The following is a 25,790-nucleotide window of genomic DNA, read 5'->3' as shown; positions in this document are numbered from 1 at the left end:
TGCAAAGGCTAGAGATGCATTGGAGGGCGAAAGGTGCACTAGATATTTTCTAGAGCAAGAGAAGCGGCGACAGAGATTATCGTTAATAGAGGAATTGAAGGTGGGGGAGAGGATTATTCATGAAAGTGGGGAGATTTTGGAGGCAGCTAGCTGCTTTTATCAAGAGCTATATACAAAAGAAGACATTTCCAATTTGGAGATGGAGAGGGTTACTGCTTTTATTGAAAAGGGTTTAAAGGAGGATGAGAGAGGCATGTGTGATAAAGAAGTAGGATTAGCAGAAATAAAAGTAGCAATAAGTGGAATGAAGGGAGGGAAAAGCCCAGGGTCCGATGGACTAAGTGCAGAATTTTATAAGGAATTTTTCGAGATTTTAAGTCCATTGCTCTTAGGAGTTTTTAAGGAAATTGAAATTGAGGGAGGCCTGGTCCCATCTACGAGGAGAGGTATCATAAGCTTAGCTTATAAAAATAAAGGGGATAGACGGGATCTGAAGAATTGGAGGCCCATCACACTATTAAATGTGGATTATAAGATCTTGGCGAGGGTTATGGCAAACCGTTTGAAGGAGGTGTTACCGGAGATAGTTTGGCCCTCTCAGTCCTATGGAGTCATAGGCCGGGACATTGCGGATTCTGTGGTCTCAATCCGAGATGCGATAGAGCTCATGGAAGAGAGTGGGAGGGAGGCTTATGTATTAAAGATAGATCAAGAGAAAGCCTTTGATAGGGTCTCTCATGAGTTTTTATTGAAGGTTTTTGGAAGCATTTGGTTTCGAGGAAAATTTCATTCAGTGGATAAGGATTTTTTTATTCAAACATATTTAGCTGTGTTAAATGTAATGGTTTTTTATCCAAGTATTTTCCGATACAGAGATCTGTGAGGCAGGGTTGTCCCCTGTCCCCACTGCTGTACACATTGGTAGCAGAACCATTAGGTTACATGATGCGAAAGAAACAAGGTGTAGTTGGGATTGTGGTACCCAGTTCCGGGCTGGTTTCGGTGATACACCAATATGCAGATGACACAACCTTAACATTGAGAAATGGGGAGTCAGTGAGAAAAGCTATGGAGGTAGTGGAGGAATATTGTAGAGCTTCAGGTGCCAGAGTGAATTATAGTAAGTCCCAATGCCTGGTTGCAGGGAGGGGAAGGGGGGAATGGTTGGGGGAATGTCCCTTTAAGGTGGTGGAGGTTGTGGAAGTGCTGGGGGTGCATATGGGGTGCAAGAAAGACAGGGAAGAAGTGGATCGATTAAGTTGGGAACCGAAGGTTATGAAAATTAAAAAGATTTTGGGAAGATGGGAAAGAAGGTGGTTGAAAGTGCAAGGAAGAGCGACAGTGGTGTCTGCTCTCCTGCTGTCTAAGCTATGGTACTTATTGGCGGTGGAGGATATTCCTGAGTGGGCAGAAAAATCCATCCGAGAGGCTTGTGTGAGGTTTTTATGGGAAGGGAAACCAGCCTTGGTGGCCTACAATACCATCATTGGACAGAGAAATCAGGGAGGACTCAACTTCCCAGATATTGATTTGAAGAAAAAATCCTTTAGAATCAAATGGGTGAAGAGATTTCTTCAGAAGTCAAATTCAAGTTTTTGGAAGAGTTGTTTTGAGCATTTTTTAAAACAAAGTGGGATAGGAGGGCAGGGGATATTGTATATGGAATACAATAATATGTTTTTGAAATTGATTAAGCTCCTCCCTAGATTTTATAAGGGGGTTGTAGAGGCTTGGGCTCAATTTTTTAAAAAGTGTGCGGTTTATGCCCAAGGGGGCTGAGGAATTTTTAGAGCAGCCCTTATTTTTGAACAGGTGGGTCAACATCGAAGGAGAGGTTTTATTTAATCAAGCTTTTATAAAAGCTGGGATTATATCGGTGAAAGATGTATTATACGAGGTGATTCCAGGTTGGTTGCCGGAAGCGATTGTGAGGGACATGGTGTGGGAGGAGGATCAGGAGGTAGAAGGAAAAGCAATAGGAATCATGTATGAGAAGATTGTGAGGGCAATGCCACAGGATTGGATGGGAGAAATAAATGCGGAAATCTCCAAAGGAAGTAAAATGCGTCCTGCTTTTCCAAGCTTCGTACTGGAGAAAGGAGGAGAGTTAGTCCAATTTGACAACTGTAATACTCGAGATTTCTATGAGGTATTTAGAGAATGGAGATTCAAGACACCTGCTGGTCAGGAGTTTTGGCAGAGTATATACCCACTGCTGGACTTTAACAGGATTTGGAAAGGAGTGTGGGCGAATTTTAAATGCTCAGAATGGATTGAGCTGGATTTCAAATTGGCTCACAACTGGATTTTTACCATGACAGTCTTGTGCAAGATTGGACGAGTGGAGGCAGCAACTTGCCCAATGTGTGGGACACAGGATGAGACTCTGTCCCATTTACTGGTGTCATGTCTGCAGTTAAATGACTAAGTACTATGTTCGACAGTTGTGTGAAGCTTTTTTGCTGGGTGGGGACCGAACGGCAAGAATGGGAATCCCGTGGGACTCAATTTTGAGATGGGGATTGCAGGAGAGTCTGCCAGAGTCTAGCGGAGTGGCAATTAATTTAATGTTCAGTTTGGCTAGATTCGTGATTGTGCAAAGAAGGAATGCTCTATTTTTTAAGGGGCGGAGAATCAATCTAAAAGAGTATTTTAAATATAAGCTAAAAGACCATTATAAGGCTCTGTGGATGTTTTATTCAGAAAGGAATTTAAGGACAGTATTTTACAACCAATTTTTAAAGCACAATCGATTAATATGTGTTGCAGGTGACAAATTAAACTTCAGGTTTTGATGTTAAAATGTGGTGGCGGAATGGCTGTGTAGGGTGGTGGAATTGATTTGTATCATACGATGTAATGATCACGATGTTGTAAATGTTCTTAATGTTCAGTAAAGTATATTAATAAAAAATAAATAAAAAAAAGTGGGTAGCACGCTTGCCTCTGAGTCAGAAGATTGTGAATTCAAGTCCCACTCCAGAGCCTTGAACACAAAATCTATGCTGACACTCCAGGGCAGTGCTGCAGGAGTGCTGTCAGAGGTGCCGTTTTTTGGATGAGATGTTAAATGGAGGCCCGTCGGCCCTCTCCGGTGGACGTAAAAGATCCCATGGCACTATTTTGAAGAAGAGCAGGGGAGCTGTCCCCAGAGTCCTGGCCAATATTTATCCCTCAACCAACATCACTAAAGCAGATTATCTGGTCATTATCACATTGCTGTTTGTGGGACCTTGCTGTGTGCAAATTGGCTACTGCGTTTCCTACATTATAACAGTAACTACACTTCAAAAAGTACTTCATTGGCTGTAAAGGTGCCAAGGTTGTGAAGGCGCTATAGAAATGCAAGTCTTTCTTTCTTTACTTCAGAGTAATTAATTTTATGTGAATGGGTTTGAGGTGTTTTGGATGAGGCGCTCTATAAATGCAAGTCTTTATTGTAACAGTGGACGATTCCGCGCGATCGATAACAATTTCATTTTGGTTAATGAGCCTCATCTCCTCCTTTCTCCAATGACCCAGATCACTGGCTTTGACAGCGTGGATGATGAGTCCAAACACAGTGGCCACATGTTCTGCACAAAGAGCCCAACACCGGAGGAATGGAACATGCCAAAGAACCCTTCATACTCCTACTACCTGTGTTATATGTATGCTAACATCATGGTCCTCAACAATCTCCGAAGGTAGAGCCCTGCAGTGTGAGGTCATGAAATTTGCTGCTATATTTATTAACCCGATTAGATGCACAGAAAGTATAGATTAATTGCTCACAGCGACTTAACCTCACTGCATCACCGCCTACTTGCACCTCCGTAACGTTGCCCGTCACCGCCCCGCCTCAGCCCACCTGCTGTTGAAACCCTCGTCCATGCCTTTATTACCTCCAGACTCGACTATTCCAATACAAAAGCAAAATTCTGCAGATGCTAGAAATCTGAAATAAAAACAGAAAATGCTGGAAACGCAGGCATCACCTGTGGAGAGGGAAACAAAGTTAACCTTTCTGATGATCTTTCATCAGAATGGGAAAAACTTCGAGATGTAACAGGTTTTAAGCAAGTAGAGAGGCAGGGAAAGGGAGAAAAGAACAAAGGGGAAGGTCTGTGACACGGCGGAAGTCAGGAGAGATTAAATGACAAAAGGGACGATGGTGCAAGGCAAAAGGGGGATGGTAATGGGACAAGTAAAGGAACAAAAGATGGGCCCAGAGAATGTGTAAATGGGAATAGCAGAATCATTACCAATAGCTGCTGTCTGGAAAAAATGGGGGCAGTTGTTATGATCGGAAATTGTTGAATTCACTGTTGAGTCCGGAAGGCTGTAAAGTGCCTAATCGAAAGATGAGGTGCTGTTCCTCAAGCTTACGCTGAGCTTCATTCAAACAGTGTAGGAGGCCGAGGTCAGAGTGGGAGTGGGGCAGAGAATTAAATGATTGGTGACCGGAAGCTTGGGGTCACACTTGCGGACTGAACGGAGGTGTTCCGCAAAGCGAACACCCAATCGGCATTTGGTCTCCCCAATGTAGAGGAGACCGCATCGTGAGCAGCTCCTTTAGATTTGTGTCGCTCCACCATTGGTGGCCATGCCTTCAATTGTCTAGGCCCTAAGCTCTGGAATTCCCTCCCCCTCTACCTCTCTCTCCTCCTTTAAGTCGCTCCTTCAAACCTACCTCTTTGACCAAGTTTTTGGTCACCTGCCCTAATATCTCCTTATGGGGCTTAGTGTCAAATGTTGTCTGATTTATGCCCCTGTGAAGCACCTTGGGATGTTTTACTACATTAAAGGCGATATATAAATATATGTTGTTGTTGTTGCATCTAAAACACCTAAAAACATCTAAAAAAAGTTTGATTCATTTCCTTGTCCAAACCCCTTAACCCTCATCTGTGACACCCACCAAAAACCAAGAGAAATAATCACTGCAGATGCTAGCTTTAGGATTTAGGATTTTCTCTTTTTTTTTCTTTGCGCTGTGACTTTATCTAGTTATATAACTGAAGAAGTCCAGTGACTTTCCTTTGGGGCGGGTGGGTGGGGGTATTATGAGGGGATGATTGGATTTGGGGGTGGAACGTGTTAGAAAATCATCACCCGGGAAGCCCATCAGGCTGACTTTCCACACCAGTGTTTCACAGGCTGACACACCAGTGCAGGGAGTGCTGCACTGTCGGAGATGCTGTCTTTTGGATGAGACGTTAAACCGAGGCCCCGTCTGCTCTCTCAGGTGGACGTAAAAGATCCCATGGCACTATTTCGAAGAAGAGCAGGGGAGTTATCCCCGGTGTCCTGGACAATATTTATCCCTCAATCAACATCACAAAAAAACAGATTATCTGGTCATTATCACATTGCTGTTTGTGGGAGCTTGCTGTGCGCAAATTGGCTGCCGCGTTCCCCACATTACAACAGTGACTACACTTCAAAAGTACTTCATTGGCTGGAAAGCGCTTTGAGATGTCCGGTGGTTGTGAAAGATGCTATATCAATACAAGTCTTTCTTTCTTATTCAGTCGCTATGACCCAAGACAAAGCTTTATTTCCTATAGACTTTCCCGATTGAAAATTGAGTATATATCTTGTTGAAACAAGTACTATTACAGTGCAGTGATGAAGTGAGACAATGTGCTGGAGCTCTGAGGAACTGTACATTGAGGGTCAGGACCCAGGTTCACTCTACTGATTCACCACATGACGAGTTCCCTCTCTGCTCTGTAACGAGATGCTGCATTGTTGGGGGTGCCACCCTTTGCTCGGGTGGATATTAAAGATCGGATGGCACTATCTCTGTTACACTTTTGAATCTTTGCACAGATATGTTACTTGGATTCATTGTCAGGGACACCTTTTGTAAGTGGACCTTGTGTCCCCTATAAAACAGAACAAACTCGCCCTTGTGTTCCGGCTTATTGGAATATATCACATGCCCCCAGGTGAACTCCTCATCTCTTGTAGATGGATGACTATACAATCAGAGTAATGCTCAGGCTATAAACTAACAAGCACATTTATTTAACATAGAACAAGTAAATGACAGTACTCAGTAATGAAAAACTTTACTATTCTCTTCAAAATGGATAAACAACGAAGAACTTTCATCTGCGCTATCCCTTAACGTACAATTCATCCTTGAAACATGGTCACTCAATTCTTACGTGACAAAATGTTACCACAGGATACTAATGTAGCTCACTCTCACTGCTGGTGTCAGACAAACTGCTGAGGTAAAAAATAAACCAATTGCAATGCTTTGAAGATATGTCGGAAAAAAAAACCTTTAAAAGCTGACTGTCTCATTAGGTTAACAGCCATTCGCAGGTTGGCAATTATATAGAACGTTTCTCCACCCGAGTACATTTTCCACTCACCGTAATGTTCAGCGGGATCTCTCAGCCCGTCCGTCTGTACCTGATCAAAGTGTCAAGCTGGCTAACTTCAATGGAATGATGGCTGGTGGAAACCAGGTGGGGAAAGGGTGCAGTTAAAATGGAGCGGGGGGGGATTTACCCACTTCCTTTCTCGCCCCGATTTGGCCGACTACCTTTTAAATTGCAGGTGTCAAGGACATCCGCCCCAAGCTGTTGGCGTCCCCTTTAAATAAGCGGATGACCTCATCGGAGCCTGATCTGCCATTTTAACCCGAGGTCTGAGTGGGGGGAGCGGTGCTGGCTTCCCCGCCAGGACAAACCTGTCCAGAACAGCAGCCAGGGCCAGAAGAGCAGTTAGTTTTTGAATTATTTTTTCAGTTTCCTTGTGGGCCAAGAGGAGCAGGAATAAATTTGAATTATCAGGACTGCACTGAATGACCAAGAGGGCAGGGCGGACTAAAGGGACTGATGGAACTGCGATATCCTTGAATACTTTCAGACAAACGGTCTCATCTCTTTTTTTTCAGGGAGAGAGGGATGAACACTTTCATGTTCCGCCCACACTGTGGTGAGGCAGGGGCTGTGACACACCTACTGACAGCGTTCATGACAGCGGATAACATCTCCCACGGACTCAATCTGAAAAAGGTTGGTGCACAGAGAGAGCAAGAGGGGAAATGGGGAAGGAGGGAGATCATGGCGGTTTGACGTGAATCCCATCAAATGCATTTTCCTCATTTCCCAACTGGAGCACAGACACACGGCAGACATTTGAAAAAAGTAAAAAAAAAAAAAGACTTAACTGAACAGCAGCTATTCCTGCTTTTAATAATATATGAGCTCGGCTGGGAAAGGGCCAGTACCCAACCTTACTTGGAAAATCCTGCTCGGCCTAGTAAGGGCCTGTGCATGGCAATTACAAGCCCAGCCCTGGCAGAGTGGGGGTGGTGGGGGGCGGGGGTGAGGACTCTCTATGCTGGGAAATCCTGCTTCACCAGGAGGGACCTGATGGAAGACTGGAGGCCGAGTAGGATGAAGTGCACTGCTCCCCAGAAAGGCTCAAGTGGGTCCCATCAGGGTGTCCCAGCAGGGAATCCCGGCAGGGGGTTTCCAGCAAGGGAGTTCCAGCAGGGGTTTTCCCACATGGGATTTCCAGCAGGGGGGGTCTCAGCGGGGGGTTTCCACCAGGGAGTTCCAGCAGGGGTTTTTCTGCACAAAATTTCCAGCAGGGGGGGTTCCAGCAGGGGTTCCAGCAAGTGTTTCCATCTAAGGAAGCAGACTGGACACCCCACCAAAAAAAATGTGTCTTGGTGCCCTTACATGAGGGAGAGTGGCAGAATGTGCAAAAGCCAAGGGTGCCTGTGGGCAGGGGAGAGGGAGAGATGCTCAATACAAAATAAAAGGAAAATCGAAACAAAGGAAGATTTGAAATAGGTAAAAAGAGCATTTGGATTCAGTGACGCTAAATCAGATATAAAACTGGAGCTGAACAACGAGAAAACTGAGACAGAATTAAAATAGGTCAAACTGAAGGAGGAACTATGGGGAGAATCTCTTTTATTATACACGTGTTAAATGGCAACTGTAAAATATTGAGCATCAATTTATACTGTCGCCTGCAGAATAACAGCACCCTGGCCAATAACAACTGGTGTTGCTTTGATGTTCACAGGTTCTTGGATAAACTAGTGTCTGCTCTTTGAGTGAGATTCAGTGGACAATGCAAATATTGTGCTGAAAAAACCTCTGTTACCTTCAAATCCTCAGCTGTTATTATTATTATTATTCACATCCTCAGTCTCATTAATATTATTACCCCCACTCCTCCCAGACAGGTAAGTAGTTCTGTAGCTTAGGTTTACCCATGGTTATTCCATGAGATGGTAGGACTTGGTCCGACATGTGGAAGCACTTGTAGGTCAGTCACACACACTGTATCGGGCTGAAGGTTGTAAAGCTGACATTTAGAGGTCCTGTTGTTCTTTCAGAGCCCAGTGCTGCAGTACTTGTACTATCTGACTCAGATCCCCATCGCCTTGTCTCCTCTCAGCAACAACAGCCTCTTCCTGGAGTACGCCAAGAATCCACTTCCTGACTTTCAGAAGAAAGGCCTAATGATCTCACTCTCCACTGATGATCCCATGCAGTTCCACTACACCAAGGTGAGGAGAACACGGGATCACTCGGTGTCTTACTGCAGGTGTATTAGGGGAAGGGCTGTGGAATAAACATTTTTTAAGGCTCACTGGGTAATTGCATTGCACGGTATAGCAGTAGGTCACATGGCATGGACAGGTCCTTGATCTGTGCTGGGTGAGCTGCTCTCACCCAGGGCATTATCAGAGGTTCCACAATCAGCCAAACCTTAGGGAGCACAAAAATCAGCAAGGGTTCCTGTTCTGATAAATATTCCCTTGCTGGAAGAAAGAAAAGAAAGAACTTGCATTTATATAGTGCCTTACATGATCTCACGACATCCCAAAGTGCTTCACAACCAATAAGGTACTTTTTAGGTATTGTCACTGTTGTAATGTAGGAAACGCAGCAGCCAATTTGCACTCGGCAAACAGCAATGTGATTAATGACCATATAATCCATTTTTTAATGATATTGGTTGAGGGATAAATATTGGCCAGGACACCGGCGAGAACTCCCCCTGCTCTTTGAATAGTGCCATGGAATTTTCTACGTCCATCTGAGAGGGCAGATGGGGTCTCGATTTAATGTCTCATCTGAATAACGGCACCTCTGACCGTGCAGCACTCTATCAGTACTGCACTGCAGTGTCAGCCTAGATTATGTGCTCAAGTCTCTGGAGAGGGACTTGAACCCACAACCTTCTGACTCAGAGGCGTGAGGGCTACCGCTGAGATGAAGGTGTGTATGTGTACGTGCTGAGTGAGGATAGGCTTAGGCTTGGCTGCACATGCCCCAAAATCAAAAGGCCACCTGCACTCACTGAACATTGGTCATTTTGTTAAGGTACTAGAGGGCTCCAGCGCCCATCAGCCTGTACCCAACATGAGCCACTGCCTTCAGGAGAGTAAAGGGATAAGAGGAGAGAAGAACACAGAATTACCCTGATCATGTACTCTCACAGTTCAAGGCTCTGGCCATCCTCAGATACCTCACCCAAGTTGGCGTTCTTCATATGGTCAACAACCATTGTCCATATTGTTCTCACTGAATATTCACATCAGGGGTTACTGGGAGTAGCAACACTAGCAGATCATTTCCTACCCCCTAGGGCCTAGATGACTCAAGGCCAAGTGTAATGCCTAAACCAAAGCCGTGGCTGAGATAAGGTAGCTCAACACAGACCGGGGATTATGCTGGGGACCCTCCTATTCAGTACGGCTCAACACGGGGCAGCGCATTAACCAATTGAACCACCAGAGCAGCTCACTTTACAGAGTTGTGAATTTCTCCACCTCAGCTGGGATGCCAGGTTTTTGGACAGGTCGTTACGTGGAGCCTCAAGGCGAAGGAATGAGATTGCTTGTATTCTCCTGCTCCCTTACCGTCTGTCCGCTACTGACAGCAGAATTGGATTGCCCATCTTCTCAAGGCTCTGAGATGGACAGCGGGCAAATTGAAAGACAACAAAAAAAAACAATGGACTGTTTGAGATTGCTGCTCTCTTTCGGTTTAGGCCATTGGGTTTGCGTATTCTTCACCTGGAAGCCGCAACTACTGGGCCTAAGCACTGAGGCTGAGCGCAGTCCCGCAGCAAAAGGCCCATTTTCCTCACTGCTAATAAGCATCTAGTTTAGAGAACTCTTGCAGGCATGCTTTGCTTTTTTACTTATTCATTCTCGGGATGTGGGCATCGCTGGTAAGGCCGGCATTTATTGCCCATACCTAGTTGCCCTCGAGAAGGTGGCGGTGAGCCGCCTTCTAAACATTTATACAACCAAACGTGCTAGGCCATTTCAGAGGGCAGTTGAGAATCAGCCACATTGGTGTGGAGTCGAGTAAATGCCAGGCCAGGTGTGGAGTCGAGTAAATGCCAGGCCAGGTGTGGAGTCGAGTAAATGCCAGGCCAGGTGTGGAGTCGAGTAAATGCCCGGCCAGGTGTGGAGTTGGGTAAATGCCAGGCCAGGTAAGGATGTCAGGTTTCCTTCCCTAAAGGACATTAGTGCACCAGTTGGGTTTTTACAACAATCCGACAACTTCGCGGACACTTCTACTGATGCCATTTTGGTTCCAGATTTATTTAGTTTATTTTTAAACCTAAATTTAAATTTACAAACTGCCACTGTGGGGATTTGAACTCATGTTCTAACAAGATTGATTCTGGATTGCTAGTTCAGTAACATAAGCACTACACTACCATACCCCTGTGTGCTACTGTCACCACATGTATCAGTGTAAAATAGACCATTAACATGTCTTTCATTGTGTACCACATGTTGACAGGAACCACTGATGGAAGAATATGCCATTGCTGCTCAGGTCTTCAAGCTGAGTACCTGCGACATATGTGAGATAGCACGTAACAGTGTCCTGCAGAGTGGCTTCTCTGAAGAGGTAACTGGTCTCTACTTGGGGATATTTAAACCTGTACCTGGGAGCATTGCAACACCCTCTTTAAAAAAAAATAACTCTTTTATATGCTGGCACATTCTAGTCTAATCATACCGTTGCTTTTTGTTCATAAAGTGCCTTTCTTTCCTTTAAGTTGAAAGCTCAGCCTGTTAATATAAGGCACAGTCACACAGGTGAACTCAGCTAATATCAATTATACATTTTATTAATAAAGGCATATATATATAAATAGAGGCATAGAGTACCAAAAGCAAGGACGTTATGCTAAACCTTTATAAATCACTGGTTAGGCCTCAGCTGGGGTATTGTGATCAATTCTGGCCACCGCACTTTAGGAAAGAGGCCAAGGGTTTGTAGAGGCTGCAGAGGAGAGTTACCTGAATGGTACGTGTGATGAGGGACTTCAGTTACGTGGAGAGACTAGAGAAGCTGAGATTGTTTTCCTTAGAGCAGAGGTGGTTAAGGGGAGGTTTAGCAGAAGTGTTCAAAATTATAAAGGGTTTTTATAGAGTAAAGAAGGAGAAACTGTTTCCACTAGCAGGAGGGTCGGTAACCAGAGGACACAGATTGAAGATAACTGGCAAAAGAGCCAGAGGTGAGTTGAGGAGAATTTTTTTATGCAGCGAGTTGTTATGACCTGGAATGCACTACCTGAAAGAGTGGAGGAAGCAAATTCAATAGTAATTTTCAAAAGGGAATTGGATAAATACTTGAAGGGGAAAAATTTGCTGGGCTACGGGGAAAGAGCGGGAGGGTGGGACTAATTTGATAGCTCTACCTAAGAGGCAGCACAGGCTCGATGGGTCGAATGAGCTCCTTCTGATTCTAGCAACGCCAGGAAGGCTCAAAGAGGGGAAAAAAAAGTCAAGGTGCATATTAGAATCCATATGTCCTGATTTTAACTCGGGACAAGAATCAGGGATGTGAGGGCCAAAGCGGATAGCAATCTAGATCACGTGGCCCGGGAGATTTTAACTCACACGCTTGCCCCGACACTGACTGCCATCCGATGTCAGTGGGAATGATATCGACACCGGTGGGTAGCAGTCAGAATTCATTGGGGGCTGGAGGGGGTGGGGGGAGTCATATCATTGCCAGGGACCCTCAGAACCAGTCCTTGGCAAGAAAAGCAAGTAACGGGGTTTGGGGGGGGGGGGGGGGTGGCGGGCCGGAAAGTCCACGATCGCGGGGCAGTGTGGGGGAGGGGGGAGGATGCCTGGGGAAGGGGAGGCCTCAGGTATCCTTGCGGGGCCCACAAGGAACCTGTAAAATCAAAAATTAAATCTCATTTAACTGGTGGCCAGGGTCTTTGGCTGCTGCCAACTTTTGCTGGCGGGTTCGAGACTATGCGCATTTTAGGTGGGGCTTGTGGTTAAAATGGCCTGCGGGTCATGATAACGCCATCTGGACACGACTTTGCCAATGAGAGTAGGCCCCCACTGCTCTGGGGTGGGTGGCCTTCCCATGCCTGAATTCAAACAAGTTATGATGGTGGGGAGCAGGAACACGTTGGGAATGCGGGGCGTGGCCAGTTTTGAGGGCGGAGATCCATTCGGATGGAGGATTTGATGGATGGACTTGAAGGATTGAGGAGACTTGGGTGTTGCTCGCGCAACTCACTTGTACCCAAAGTTCCGCCATCGTTTAAGCCACGTAATTCATTTGCGCCTAGATTACAGGCATATCTGGGCGCAAGTGTGGAGGAAACACTAGGCCCCAATCAAATATCTCATTGACTAAATCAAAAGTAGCAAAAGAAAACAATGAGGGATAAGTAACCAGCGGTAAGCTCCTGAATGTAAGGGGCACGGGGTTTGCTGAACCAGAGTGCCTGGTGATGCCAAACCTGAAAGAACATTTAGTGCAGACTCAAAATTTGTCACTGTGTAACCTTCGGTTTGTCGTGTGCCTCTTCTTTAAGTCCCATTTTAGGAATATAGGAATAGGAGGAGACCATTCAAGCCTGTTCCGCCATTCATTTAGATTGTGGCTGATCTGTATCTCAACTCCATCTACCTGCCTTGGTTTCGTATCCCTTAATACCCTTGCCTAACAAAAATCCATCAATCTCAGTTTTGACATTTTCAATTGACCCCCAGCCTCAACAGCTTTTTGGTGGGGAGAGAGTTCCCGATTTCCACCACCCTTTGTGTGATGACGTGCTTCCTGACATCACCCTGAATGGCCCAGTTCTAATTCTGAGGTTATGCCCCCTTGTTCTGGATTCCCCCACCAGAGGAAATAGTTTCTCTCTATCGACACTATCAACTCCTTTAATCATCTTAAACACCTCAATTAGATCACCCCTTAATCTTCTATAATTTCTCTACTCATCCAAGAACCTTTTGCTTTTGCTGCACTCCTTTACTTCTTCTGGGATTATGTGGAGTTTGTATCCTAATCGTCTCCTGTTTGAATCCTTCTCATTTTTTTGTTCACCGTCTTATTTGCCATTGTGTTTGCTTTTCTCGCCTGCATACCAACAATCGGTGGGAAATGAATTCACGTCGTTGTGAGATGTTTTGATGCGATATACTGATGCAACCATTTATGTAATCTTATCTTGCAGGAGAAGGCCCTTTTTCTGGGATCCAACTACCGCCAGGAAGGCCCAGCGGGCAACTGCATTCAGAAGACAAACGTAGCTCAGATACGAATGGCCTTCCGCTATGAAACACTCTGCTACGAACTTAACCTGATCAGGGAGGGGTTGAAGGACCTGGAATAAAGGCATTGCTGCTGCGTCGGTGGGAATTTAGCGACGTGGGTTGATCTGCCGTAAGCCAGGAGAGATACTCTTGTAGTTCTAATTGCTCAGATCTCCAGAGAGGTTGGGAGCATCTTAATTTTTCGAGCGGCAACAGTTTGGGAAAATTGTTAGTGATTGCTGCAAAAATGTCACCCAAACCCATGGCAGGTCGCTGCATAGCCTTTCAATGAAAATAGATATGCTACGGGGAAGTGGGGCTTCTGCTACAGGCATGGATTCTCAAGCTGGAGCTGCAGCTGTGGAACGCCTCAGTGTTTCCAGTCATTTGAACATTTCCACCTTTCTCCATTGTCCAATCATTGGATCTAAAGTAAAATAATGATTTTAAGCTCTATTTATTTGTAGTTCAGTTTGATTAAGGATTGTTACAGTACAAACGCAGACTGTGCTTTGGAACGCCCCACTGTTTCAGGTGTTGCCTCTAACAACTAGTAGCTGCCATCTTGAAAATCCGTGTGATGTGGTATTAAAGGGGCACCGTCTTCATCAGAATGTTTTCTGACCTTTCTGCCCTCTCCCCTTCACTGAGCTCAGCCTGTCTTTCTTTCCCTCCCTTTCTAGTTGCAAATATAATAGTTAGGCAATTTTAGGATGTAACGCCTCCCCCCCCTCAGCCATTTTATTGTGTTGCGCTGCTGTCATAAATTCCTTATTTTTATGGGGCGGGGGGGTGGGGTTTGTAAAAAAGAGCCAGCCTTCCTTTTGACACCATGACTTCACGAACAAGTGACCCGACGACGTTTTTCAACAAGGTTTAGGTTGCTGCCCTGTGTTTCACTGACAAAGCTCCCCTGGCTGGCCTTGTGGGTAAAAGGACTGCCTGGGATGGCACTGAAGTATACACAACTTCTATCCCCAGTCTGGGCAAAGTTGGCTGATCTCAGTCAGGGGGGCAATAGAGGAACTACAATTAGCCTCAGTGCCCCTGGGCTGGGGAGGGGAAAATCCTGAGCAGTAGCCAGTTACCCCTGCTTTAAAGTGGATGCGCAGGTGAGACTGGATATGGCTCAGTTGTGATGCCCCCCCGCCCCCAGTTGAATAGCCTACCGATAATCGCTGCCTAGGCTCCCACACGAAAGGCCACTTGGTTGAGAGCCTTTGGACTGGGCCCATCTCCCATCCGATAGAGATGGCCAGGCCACCAGAGGCGTCTGTGTTTGACAAAAGTTAATAGACTTGGCAACTAAGCTCCCTCAAGTACTTCGGTGTCAGGAACTTTGTCTTCCCACCTGATATGTAGAATACAGCAGAGACACCAGGTATGGAAAGAATTTAGTCTTCTCTCACACCTGCTATAGGTGGTCCAGGTCTCATTGCAATTTGCCACAGACAATTCCAATTCCAGAGCCGTATCTTGGTGCTCAATGATAATTTCCTATTATTCCACACACGCTTAGTCAACTGGCCGCATATGGTTGCTGCCTTTCTGATGCCAGAGCTTAGCTCGTCTTCTAGAGGTAGGTTATCCAACACAGTTGATCCTTGGTCGGAGAGCTTGTGTACAACTTCTAGCGTGGTGTTAGCTATTGAAACTTCTGGTGCACTCAACACACCTTGTGCCATGATCTTCTTTAAACTGATGGTTGGTCCAAATCCATCACAAGCTAGCGAAAGGCTATTGCAGAGTTGTTTAAGTTCCTCTTCACTGTGTGAAACGAGCACTGCATCGTTAGTGAAGAGAAATTCTTTCATCAACAGATGTTTGATTTTACTTTTCGCTCCAGACGTGCAATATTAAAGAGTTTTCCATCCGACTTTGTATGGAGTAATCCACCTTCGGGATTACATGAGAAAGAATAATGAAACAGCATCGAGAAGAATGTATCAAAGAGTGTTGATGCCAAAACACATCCCTGCTTGACATCACTAGGGATTTGTCAGATTGATTACTGGATTGTAGCCTTTGTACCAGCATTTTTTTTTAATTTGTTCATGGGATGTGGGCATCGCTGGCAAGGCCGGCATTTATTACCCAGCCCTAGTTGCCCTTGAGAAGGTGGTGGTGAGCCGCCTTCTTGAACCGCTGCAGTCCGTGTGGTGAAGGTACTCCCGCAGTGCTGTTAGGGAGGGAGTGATGGAAGGATTGAATCAGACTGAGGCGGACTGTGGGGTGGGGGGAAACCAACTCTCTTTAGCAATTGGAAAAGGCCCTTTCTGATGACCAAGTCAAAAGCCTTTGTAAGATCTATAGAGACCATGTAAAGACAGGCTGGGTGATTGGGCAGATGCAGTATAATGTGGATAAATGCGAGGTTATCCACTTTGGTGGCAAAAACAGGAAGACAGATTATTATCTGAATGGCAATAGATTGGGAAAAGGGGAAGTGCAACGAGACCTGGGTGTCCTTGTGCACCAGTCGCTGAAGGTAAGCATGCAGGTGCAGCAGGCAGTTAAGAAGGCAAATGGTATGTTGGCCTTCATAGCGAGAGGATTCGAGTACAGGAACAAGGATGTCTTGCTGCAGTTGTACAGGGCCTTGGTGAGACCACACCTTGAGTATTGTGTGCAGTTTTGGTCGCCTTATCTGAGGGAGGATGTTCTTGCCATGGAGGGAGTGCAGCGAAGATTCACCAGACTGATACCTGGGATGGCAGGAATGACGTGTGAGGAGAGATTGGGTCGATTAGGCTTATATTCGCTAGAGTTTAGAAGAATGAGAGGGGATCTCATTGAAACTTATAAAATTCTAACAGGACTAGACAGACTAGATGCAGGAAGGATGTTCCCAATGGCGGGGGAGTCCAGAACCAGGGGTCACAGTCTAAAGATAAGGGGTAAGCCATTTAGGACAGAAATGAGGAGGAATTTCTTCACCCAGAGAGTGGTGAACCTGTGGAATTCTCTACCACAGAAGGCAGTTGAGGCCAATTCATTAAATATATTCAAGAAGGAGTTAGATATATTTCTTAAGGCTAAAGGGATCAAGGGATATGGAGAGAAGGCAGGGACCGGGTACTGAGTTTGGACGATCAGCCATGATCTCATTGAATGGCGGAGCAGGCTCGAGGGGCCAAATGGCCTACTCCTGCTCCTATCTCCTATGTTTCTATGTAAGAGGCTTCCCCTGCTTCTGGCAACGTATGATGAATGGCTGCCCATGAAGTAGCAGAGGCAGACTGCCACCTGTGGATATGTAGCTCTGTCAGTAGGCCACATCTCTCGAAGAGGGAGGGAGGGCTGAGAGGATTGGTGAAAAAGAGAAAAAGGATCATATATTCCTGGCACTGTTTACAAGGCTGTCATCCAATTTTCAGAATTGAGGAAGACCAGATAAAGCTGTAAGGACACCGTGCAATTGGTTTAAAGCTGTTCTCTGAAAGTGGAGATTAGATTACAGCTTTGAATCCCCTGGCTGGAGCTGCTGTTCTATTTATAATATCTAATGATTAATTTGTGGCCTTCATATTCTGGGTGCCTGACGTGTGTTTAACAGATGATGGCAGTCTGTGTCTGCCAGTTCTTTAATGCACCATGATTATAAAAGGGTTTTAGCACTTTGTGATGTGGACAAACAGGCGTTAATCATTTTTGATCTACAGTGCTTTATGGCGGTTTGAACACTAGCCTTTCATCTCTGGGAGCTGGGTTTAGTTTCAGGCCAGACTGATGGGATTAAAGTCTCCTCTGACTGTTGACCCTGAGGATCCTGAGTTTAGGCCATTGCCTCATTTGAACTCATACCATAAATTGGCCAGTTACACTTAGAGAGTGACTGTGTGGGAAATGGAAATGGTGCATTTAGGGGGTGCTTTGTCTGAGATTAGGGCTGAGACACATCATTGGAGACAAGTAGAGGGAGCAGAACAACTAACCTCACTCCAACTGAACTGTGAGTACTGACAAAGTGTTAGGAAAGTGTTTCAGAGTCCAGCAACCACAATGATTACAAATTCACAAAAGAAAATGAACAATTCTTTCAGTGGGCTAGAAATTCCAGGCCTCTGGTGGTGTAAAGTCCTTGTTGTGTGCTTGGGCATGGGGAGATTAATTAGGGGTGGGATATGGAGCCTGCTGGGTCTCCTCTCCACCCCTCTTTTTTTCTTTTTCTGGAATTGCACCGCCCCCTTGTTCCAGTCAGAAGAGGGGGGGGCGCAAGAGCCGAGCAGGATGATGTCACCTGCCAGAAATCCCACTGGTTCTGCCTCCTCTGTCCCTAATACTGGTGGAAGTAGAGGCCACTTGGCAGAGGATCGATTGCCATTGAGCAGCTGGCAAACGTCAATTCGCCGGTCTTTAAGCAATTGGGAGCTTTGGCTCAAATGGCCAGACAATCCCCCCCACCCTCCCACAGGGCCACTCCGAAATTCCTCACCCCTCACTATGGGGCGTATACTCAGGGAGCACTGCAAATAGTGCATGTGTCTGCTAATGATCCCATCCCCGAAATTTGGGATGGTGCCAGCGCTGGGGCAGACTGGTGTGTGGCGGTCCCACGGGATGCTACCAGGAATTTCAAGGCTCATTTAATTTGTTTTCATTGGAAGCCCCTTCTCTCTTGAAACTGGTGAGTTGTGAGGGTACAGCCCCACAGCTGGTGTGGCCCTCTGGTACCTCACATTAGTGACCATTCTTCACATGTGAGTCTAGACAGGGAATATCAGTCGGATAACGGACCGTGGGGCCCATTCCCAGCAAACCTAATCCTGTCCTCACCAGTGGGGTGATATTGTTCTCAAACGCGTTTGTATGTTTGTGCCAAATTCCTCTCTCTGCTATTTTATCACATTTATTAACCTGTGGGTTAATGCGTTTCTTAGCAATTTCATCTCCATCTCTATATTCTTCCAGCAATGTTGCCTGATAGCAGTGAGGAGTGAGTCCCAATTTTACAGTCCCTGGGGACACTAAGCCCACAACTCCCCTGACAACATCAATCACCTAACGGCAAACAGGAGGGATTGAGCCTTAAGACTGATGCCTATCAGTAGGGCCCTTGCTAGCTAGCATTCTGGGACTTCCCCGTGTAAACTATGGTTGTATTAAAGGATGATTTCTTCAAGTCCTGAGCTGAAACCAATTTATATGTTAATATGGTTGAGGCTACAGCACATCTTATGCCACAGTTACTATGCCAACTGTTGGGTGACTACACAACAAAAACCTTGACCTCTACATTCAGAAGAAGTTAGTGTCCCAGGGGTCCAGCTTGCTATGCTTCAGAATGGTCTGACACACGAGTCCCTCTGCCTGTAATTCCCCATGTACTGAGTTCCCTATCTCAGGCAGTTGGCTGGTGGAGGTGAGGTACTTTTGCAGAGAGGCCGAGGGGAAAGCGGAGGCTGAGTCACCTCACATGGCTCTCGTACCTTTTAGCAGCCACTCTCAGAGTAGAGGCTGGAGGACAGATCATCTGCCTGCCCTCTTGGTTGGGGAATGCTGCAGAGTTCAGTGGGAAACCTAAAGAATTAACGGGAGGCTGGGGTGGGCGCTTAATTGGAGCTCTGGAATAGCCTGTAGCCAATTACCTTTGTGTGAAGACAAAGCTGGCGTTCTTGAAGGAAAACAATGTCTTAAATCAATGCATACTATGAACATAATGGCCTAGAAATTCGGTTGTGGGTCCGCCAGGGCTTTAGCGCCCGAAATTTTGCGCCGGCGTTAATGCCGCTGCGCCCGACGAAAATTCGGTTGCCCCGGGCCCAGACGGCGGCGGGTGCTAATGGAGGGTTTTTGCGCCTCACTATGGGCGTTCAGTGCAGTTTTGAGGCGCTAATCCCCCGCTGCGGCACCCGAGGCGGTGCGGCAGGCTGGGGTACTGCAGGCCTCCTCCTTCTGTTAAGGAGGAGCTGCCTGCAGCCGACTGCTGGCCGGTCGATTTGCCCGACAAATGAGCCCGGCACCTCGGGGAAGAGCCGGGCTCGCGGGCCACACACATCAGTGCCGCGGGGGGGTGGTGGAGGCAGGCGGCCGCCGGGAAAGCGGCCGGCCGCCGCTCCACCTTTATGCGCCGGCGCAAAGGTGTGTTACATCCCTTTCAACAATCGTTGGCTGCGGCTGCCACGGGCAAGGCGGCCGCAACTGAATTTGGGCTTGGGGCCGGGTTACCATGGCAACCGGGACGCTGCGCACACCGATGACGTCATCGGTGCCGGCGCAGCGCTACCGGCTAACGCTGATGGTAGGGCCCAACGCAATTTCGTTACCAGCTATAATTCCGGCGCAAGACCCTCTAACGCCTCTAATTGGGCGCTAACCCCACCGAATTTCTAGGCCAATCAATTCTAATTTACAGAGTCTCAAAGGCCTGCAGAAGCAGCCTTCATTTTTGTGTTGATATTGTCTACTCTGTTCAGAAATGTAGAATTGATCCTTGAAGGCATTTACAGAATTCTCCATTAAACATAAATGAGAAAAAACGGTTTCCAATTATCTTTGCTTTTCCAGTTTTTATTCTCTCTTGCTTTAGTGTCTCTTGAGCCTCCCTAGGAGATAAGACTGTGCAGATGTTTGGATTAACGTAGCCCTGTGCGATTTTAAAAAGAAGTAAGACCTCAGGATGTCCCAAAGTACTTTACAGTACAGGTAGACTATCCTTTATCCGAAAACCTCGGGACCAGCCATGTTTCGGTTTTCGGAAAATTTCGGATTTCGGAAGGTATTTTATAAGACTGGGAAATTTGTCGGGGGTCGGCGGGAGTCGGGGTTGGCGGGGGGGTCGGTGGGAGTCGGGGTCGGCAGGGGGGTCGGCGGGAGTCGGGGTCGGTGGGGGTCCGCGGGGGGGTCGGCGGGGGTCGGGGTCGGCGGGGGGTCATCGGCGGGGGTCGGGGTCGTGCGCACAACTTACGCTGAACGAAAAAACCTTCGGTTTTTAGAGGGTTTCGGTTTTCGGAAGTTCGGATAAAAGGTAGTCTACCTGTACTTGTTAGTGTAGTCGCTGTTGTAATGTAGGCAACATGGCAGCCAATTGACACACAACAAAATCCCACAAACAGCAATGAGAAAATCTGTTTAACTGATGTTGATTGAGGGATAAATGTTGCCCAGGACACCGGGGAGAACTCCCCCTGCTCTTCTTTGAAATGGTGCCATGGGATCTTTTATGGGGAAGACAGGACCTTGGTTCAACGTCTCATCTGAAAGACAGTGCAGCATTTCCTCAGCACTGCACTGGAGTATCAGCCAAGATTATGAGCTCAAGTTTCTGGAGTGGGGCTTGAACCCACAACCTTCTGAGGCACAGGTGAGAATGTTGGGATTGAAGGCGGATAAATCCCCAGGGCCTGATAATCTACATCCCAGGGTACTTAAGGAAGTGGCCCTAGAAATAGTAGATGCATTGCTGATCATCTTCCAACATTCGATGGAATCTGGAACAGTACCCATGGATTGGAGGGTAGCTAATGTTACCCCACTATTCAAAAAAGGTGGTAGAGAGAAAACAGGAAATTACAGACCGGTAAGCCTGACATCGGTAGTGGGGAAAATGCTGGAGTCCATTATAAAAGATGTAATAGCAGAACACTTGGAAAACAGTGACAGGATCGGACAAAGTCAACATGGATTTACAAAAGGTAAATCGTGCTTGACTAATCTACTGGAATTTTTTGAGGATGTAACTGGTGAAATAGATAAGGGAGAACCAGTGGATGTGGTGTATTTGGACTTTCAGAAGGCTTTTGATAAGGTCCCGCATAAGAGATTAGCGTGTAAAGTTAAGGCACATGGGATTGGGGACAAGGTATTGACTTGGATAGAGAACTGGTTGGCAGACAGAAAGCAAAGAGTTGGAATAAACGGGTCTTTTTCCCGAGTGGCAGGCAGTGACTAGTGGGGTACCGCAGGGATCGGTCCTTGGACCCCAGCTATTCACAATATATATTAATGATCTAGACAAGGGAACTAGATGTAATATCTCCAAATTTGCATATGAAACAAAGCTGGGTGGGCGTGTGTGCTGTGAGGAGGATGCTGAGAAACTCCAGGATGATTTGGACAGGTTGGGTGATTGGGCAAAAGCATAGCAGATGCAATATAACGTGGATAAATGCGAGGTTATCCACTTTGGTGGCAAAAACAGGAAGGCAGATTATTTTCTGAATGGCAATAGATTGGGAGAAGGAGAAGTGCAACGAGACCTGGGTGTCCTTGTGCACCAGTCGCTGAAGATAAGCATGCAGGTGCAGCAGGCGGTTAAGAAGGCAAATGGTATGTTGGCCTTCGTAGCAAGAGGGTTTGAGTACAGGAACGAGGATGTCTTGCTGCAGTTGTACAGGGCCTTGGTGAGACCACATCTTGAGTATTGTGTGCAGTTTTGGTCGCCTTATCTGAGGAAGGATGTTCTTGCCATGGAAGGAGTTCAGCGAAGATTCACCAGGCTGATACCTGGGATGGCAGGAATGACGTATGAGGAGAGATTGGGACGATTGGGCTTGTACTCGCTGGAGTTTAGAAGAATGAGAGGGGATCTCATTGAAACTTATAAAATTCTGACAGAACTGGACAGACTAGATGCAGGAAGGATGTTCCCGATGGTCGGGGAGTCCAGAACCAGGGGTCACAGTCTAAGGATAAGGGGTAGGCCATTTAGGACAGAAATGAGGAGGAATTTCTTCACCCAGAGAGTGGTGAACCTGTGGAATTCTCTACCACAGAAGGCAGTAGAAGCCAATTCATTAAATATATTCAAGAAGGAGTTGGATATATTTCTTAAGGCTAAAGGGATCCAGGGGTATGGGGAGAAAGCAGGGACCGGGTACTGAAATTGGATGATCAGCCATGATCGCATTGAATGGCGGAGCAGGCTCGAGGGGCCGAATGGCCTACTCCTGCTCCTATCTTCTATGTTTCTATTTTAATGTTACCACTGAGCCACAGCTAGCACCTCAGTAATGAACGTGGGAAATTCCTTTCTTCATAACTTTATCGCAGGCTCGCACCTATTTATTTGAAAGGTGTTAACGCCCTCACTAGCATGTGGGTCTGTCAAGTCAAGGCCGCTGGTTACAATTCATTCCAACATGTGGTCCCCGGCATTTGTCAGATTCTGTGAATCAGGCCTCCCCGTGGAGAACAAACTGCCCTTGCTCATATTGCGTCATAGCTAGATGAATATTTGATACAGGCTGGTTTACAAACCGTTGCGGCAGGTGAGGTTAAAGGCCCTGAAATGTATGTTTAACGGCCATACTTTGAACGGGAACAACGTTGTCAGGAAGCCCAATGGTCTCTGTGGATCACTGCAGAGCCCAGAGACTGGCACCTCCGTGGACAGGGATGGATTGTTGGGCAGGAACAATTTTACAGCCAGGTGTGTGTGTAAACATGCCTAAAGTCTAGAGGACCGACACATTTCTTCTTTTTGACTGGTTAAGTGTTCCATAATGACGGATTTGACCTCCCGGCGGGAACGGACTGCATACTTGCCCAGGTGTTTGAGTAGGGGGCCTGGAAGATTTTAACTGCAGCAGAGAGTGAGTTACCAGCAATGTTCCCACTAAGGTGTGCGGCCGCGCACCAATCGGAAGGTCCTGCGCAGGCCGCTCACCAGTTTCTGCCATTGGAAGATACCACGCAGCAAATTTAAAGGGACCGCGCACTTAGATCGCAAGTTAGAGGGAACATTGGTTACCAGTATCTCAAGTCTCTCCAGAGGCAGCACGGTGGCATAGTGGTTAGCACTGTTGCCTCACAGCGCCAGGGACCCGGGTTCGTAATCCGGCCTCAGGTGACTGTCTGTGTGGAGTTTGCACATTCTCCCCGTGTTTGCGTGGGTTTTCTCCGGGTGCTCCGGTTTCCTCCCACAGTCCAAAGATGTGCGGGTTAGGTTGATTGGCTGTGATAAATTGACCCTTAGTGTTAGGGGGATTAAATACGTGGGGTTACGGGGATAGGGTGGGATATGTGTTGGTGTAGGGGTTACGGGGATCGGGTGGGATATGTGTCGGTGCAGGCTCGATGGGCCGAAATGGCCTCTATCTGCACTGTGGGGTTTCTGTGATTCTGTGATTCTGTGATTATCATGGTAAATCTGCACTGTGCACAGTCCCCATCACTTATGCTGCCCACATTTATGGCGAGCAATCGTCTATGCTGGGGAAGTAACCATAACCATTTTCCATCACCATAGAAATCAATAACAAAGGCGCCACTTACAACGTATTAAATGCGCCGGCGGCTGTTCAATAAGCTCCTCGCACCTGGTTAAAGTGCAATTACTTTAATCCCTTGTAGTTACCATTTTCAAAACTCTTCAAAGCAAACATTTTGTTCATCTGGTTCTGAGTGTGTACATACATCTTACACCTGTGTTTAGCAGTGTGCTTTCAAGCTCCTTCCAAGAGGTATCGCAAACCTAAATATAGATATTTAACAGCTTGAACACGGAGTCTGTTTAATAAAATCATTTTGGTGTAATTTCCTTCGAAACAATCGTTTCACTATTATTGTTAAAATTGCTTCTTGGCTCTTTTTTTCCAGCTTATCTGTGTCCTGGCCAATATTTATCCTTCAACCCCATCACTAAAACAGATTATCTGGTCATTATCACATTGCTATTTGTGGAATCTTACTTTGCACAAATTGGCTGCCGCATTTCCTATATTACAACAGTGACTAGACTTCAAAAGTATTTCATTGGCTGTAAAGCACTTTGGGACGTCCTGAGGTTGTGAAAGGCGCTAAATAAATGCAAATTATTTCTTTCCTTAATAACAGAAACTGGAGACTGCGGTTTGCCAACTAAAGTAAAAACACATTTACAGCTGAGTGGTTTGGCTTGTGTATTCCCTTTTTCATTTGGCTGCTTCAGCTTGATCCTGAGATGGATAGATGAGTGTTCAATTCCCCCCCTCCCTTGCGTCAGTCTCAGAGTTAGTAGACAGCCCAGAACCAGGATCAGCCTAGCTGAAGCTGACAGGCCTGAGTGACAGGCCACGCTGAGAGTTGAGTCCACTCGACCGAGGCGAGTGAGTGGCAGGTAAGCCCCAGGGGCTCGCCCTGACCCCGGCCGAGGCGAGCGAGCGTGACAGGCAGCCCTGGGACACGTATTAACCCGGCCTCAGGCAAGAGAGGCTGAGTGACGGGCAGCCCTGGGACTCGGCTTCACCTGAGCGAGCCGAGAGTGACGGGCATGCTCTGAGACATGTATTAACCCGGCCGGCCGAGCTGCGCGACAAGCACTTCCACTTCCACTTCCACACCACCTGTCCTGCTGGTTGGCAGGGCAGCACTTACCCTTCAACACTGCTCGTCGGAGCTTCGCTCTCACAGCTACTGTCTCTTTCGTACCTTTTGACAATCACGACCAGGTCACGAAAAGGTCAAAGTTGGCTTTTTTTTCATGACCCTTGATATTTCTACCTCTTTTATTTAAATCTGGTAGTACTTGTTACAACTCATCAACTACATGATAAATCCATTACATTCATTAACCACAATAAGGCTAAGCCTTAAAAAAACAGCTTTAAGATTAACAGTACAAATACAATAATAAATTTTCCAGACAAAAACAATGTCAACAATACAGGTACCCATAGTAAAAAAAACAATACATACCAGTCCCACTGGCAATCTAGTAACTCTTCATTTTTGCTTGGTATAACCTGTTGTCCTTTTTAAAAATTTTAACATTCAAGTACAACAGTACTTATACAACTCATCAGTTACATAGTAAATCCATTACGTTCATTGACCAATTATGGTCAACAATATAAATACAACAATAAATTTTACAGGTAAATCAATAATGTTTACAGTACAATCTCCTTGATGTTTCTACGAGTTGCTGCGAGGGCTCGAGAGACCCCCCCGCCCGCCCCGCCGCAGTGGGCTGCTTAGGACCGATCCGGTTTCCGTGGCAACTGCTGCCGAAACAGCATCCGCAGCAGCTGCTGCAGTCACTGCTGAAACTTCAGCCGCTGCCAAAGCAAAACCAGTACATCCAGCAACTGCATTCATTCTGTCCCAGTAACTGTCACCGCCCTGCAGGGGAGATAAAACAGTCTTTACATTACGTTCAGATAACAGGGCCATAACCTGCCAGCGAAACTGGGGCTCTTTTACTGCCGGCCCCAATTTGCGGGGCTAGATCGATGATATTAGCCAAGCAATGTCCTGTGGATTAGTATCAGAGCTTAGGAAAAGACTGGTTGGGAGTTTCGTCCTT

General features: G+C 46.5%; 1 protein-coding gene across 1 annotated transcript in view; it reads left to right on the top strand.

Moving 5' to 3' along the window:
- Positions 1-20,048, top strand: part of ampd1 (adenosine monophosphate deaminase 1 (isoform M)) — a 90,611-nt gene extending 70,563 nt beyond the window's left edge. The window contains exons 11-15 of the mRNA XM_086011584.1: positions 3,523-3,686; positions 6,896-7,016; positions 8,357-8,530; positions 10,788-10,898; positions 13,486-20,048. Coding sequence (XP_085867710.1) covers positions 3,523-3,686; positions 6,896-7,016; positions 8,357-8,530; positions 10,788-10,898; positions 13,486-13,644 — 729 coding nt within the window. The 3' untranslated portion in view covers positions 13,645-20,048. The remainder of the gene's footprint in view (positions 1-3,522; positions 3,687-6,895; positions 7,017-8,356; positions 8,531-10,787; positions 10,899-13,485) is intronic.
- Positions 20,049-25,790: the final 5,742 nt, after the last annotated feature.

This window comes from Somniosus microcephalus, chromosome 18, assembly GCF_052327205.1.
Source record: "Somniosus microcephalus isolate GS21.2 chromosome 18, FLI_Smic_1.0, whole genome shotgun sequence".
In the NCBI taxonomy this organism is placed as follows: domain Eukaryota; kingdom Metazoa; phylum Chordata; class Chondrichthyes; order Squaliformes; family Somniosidae; genus Somniosus; species Somniosus microcephalus.
This window is presented reverse-complemented; position numbering and strand designations above follow the sequence as displayed.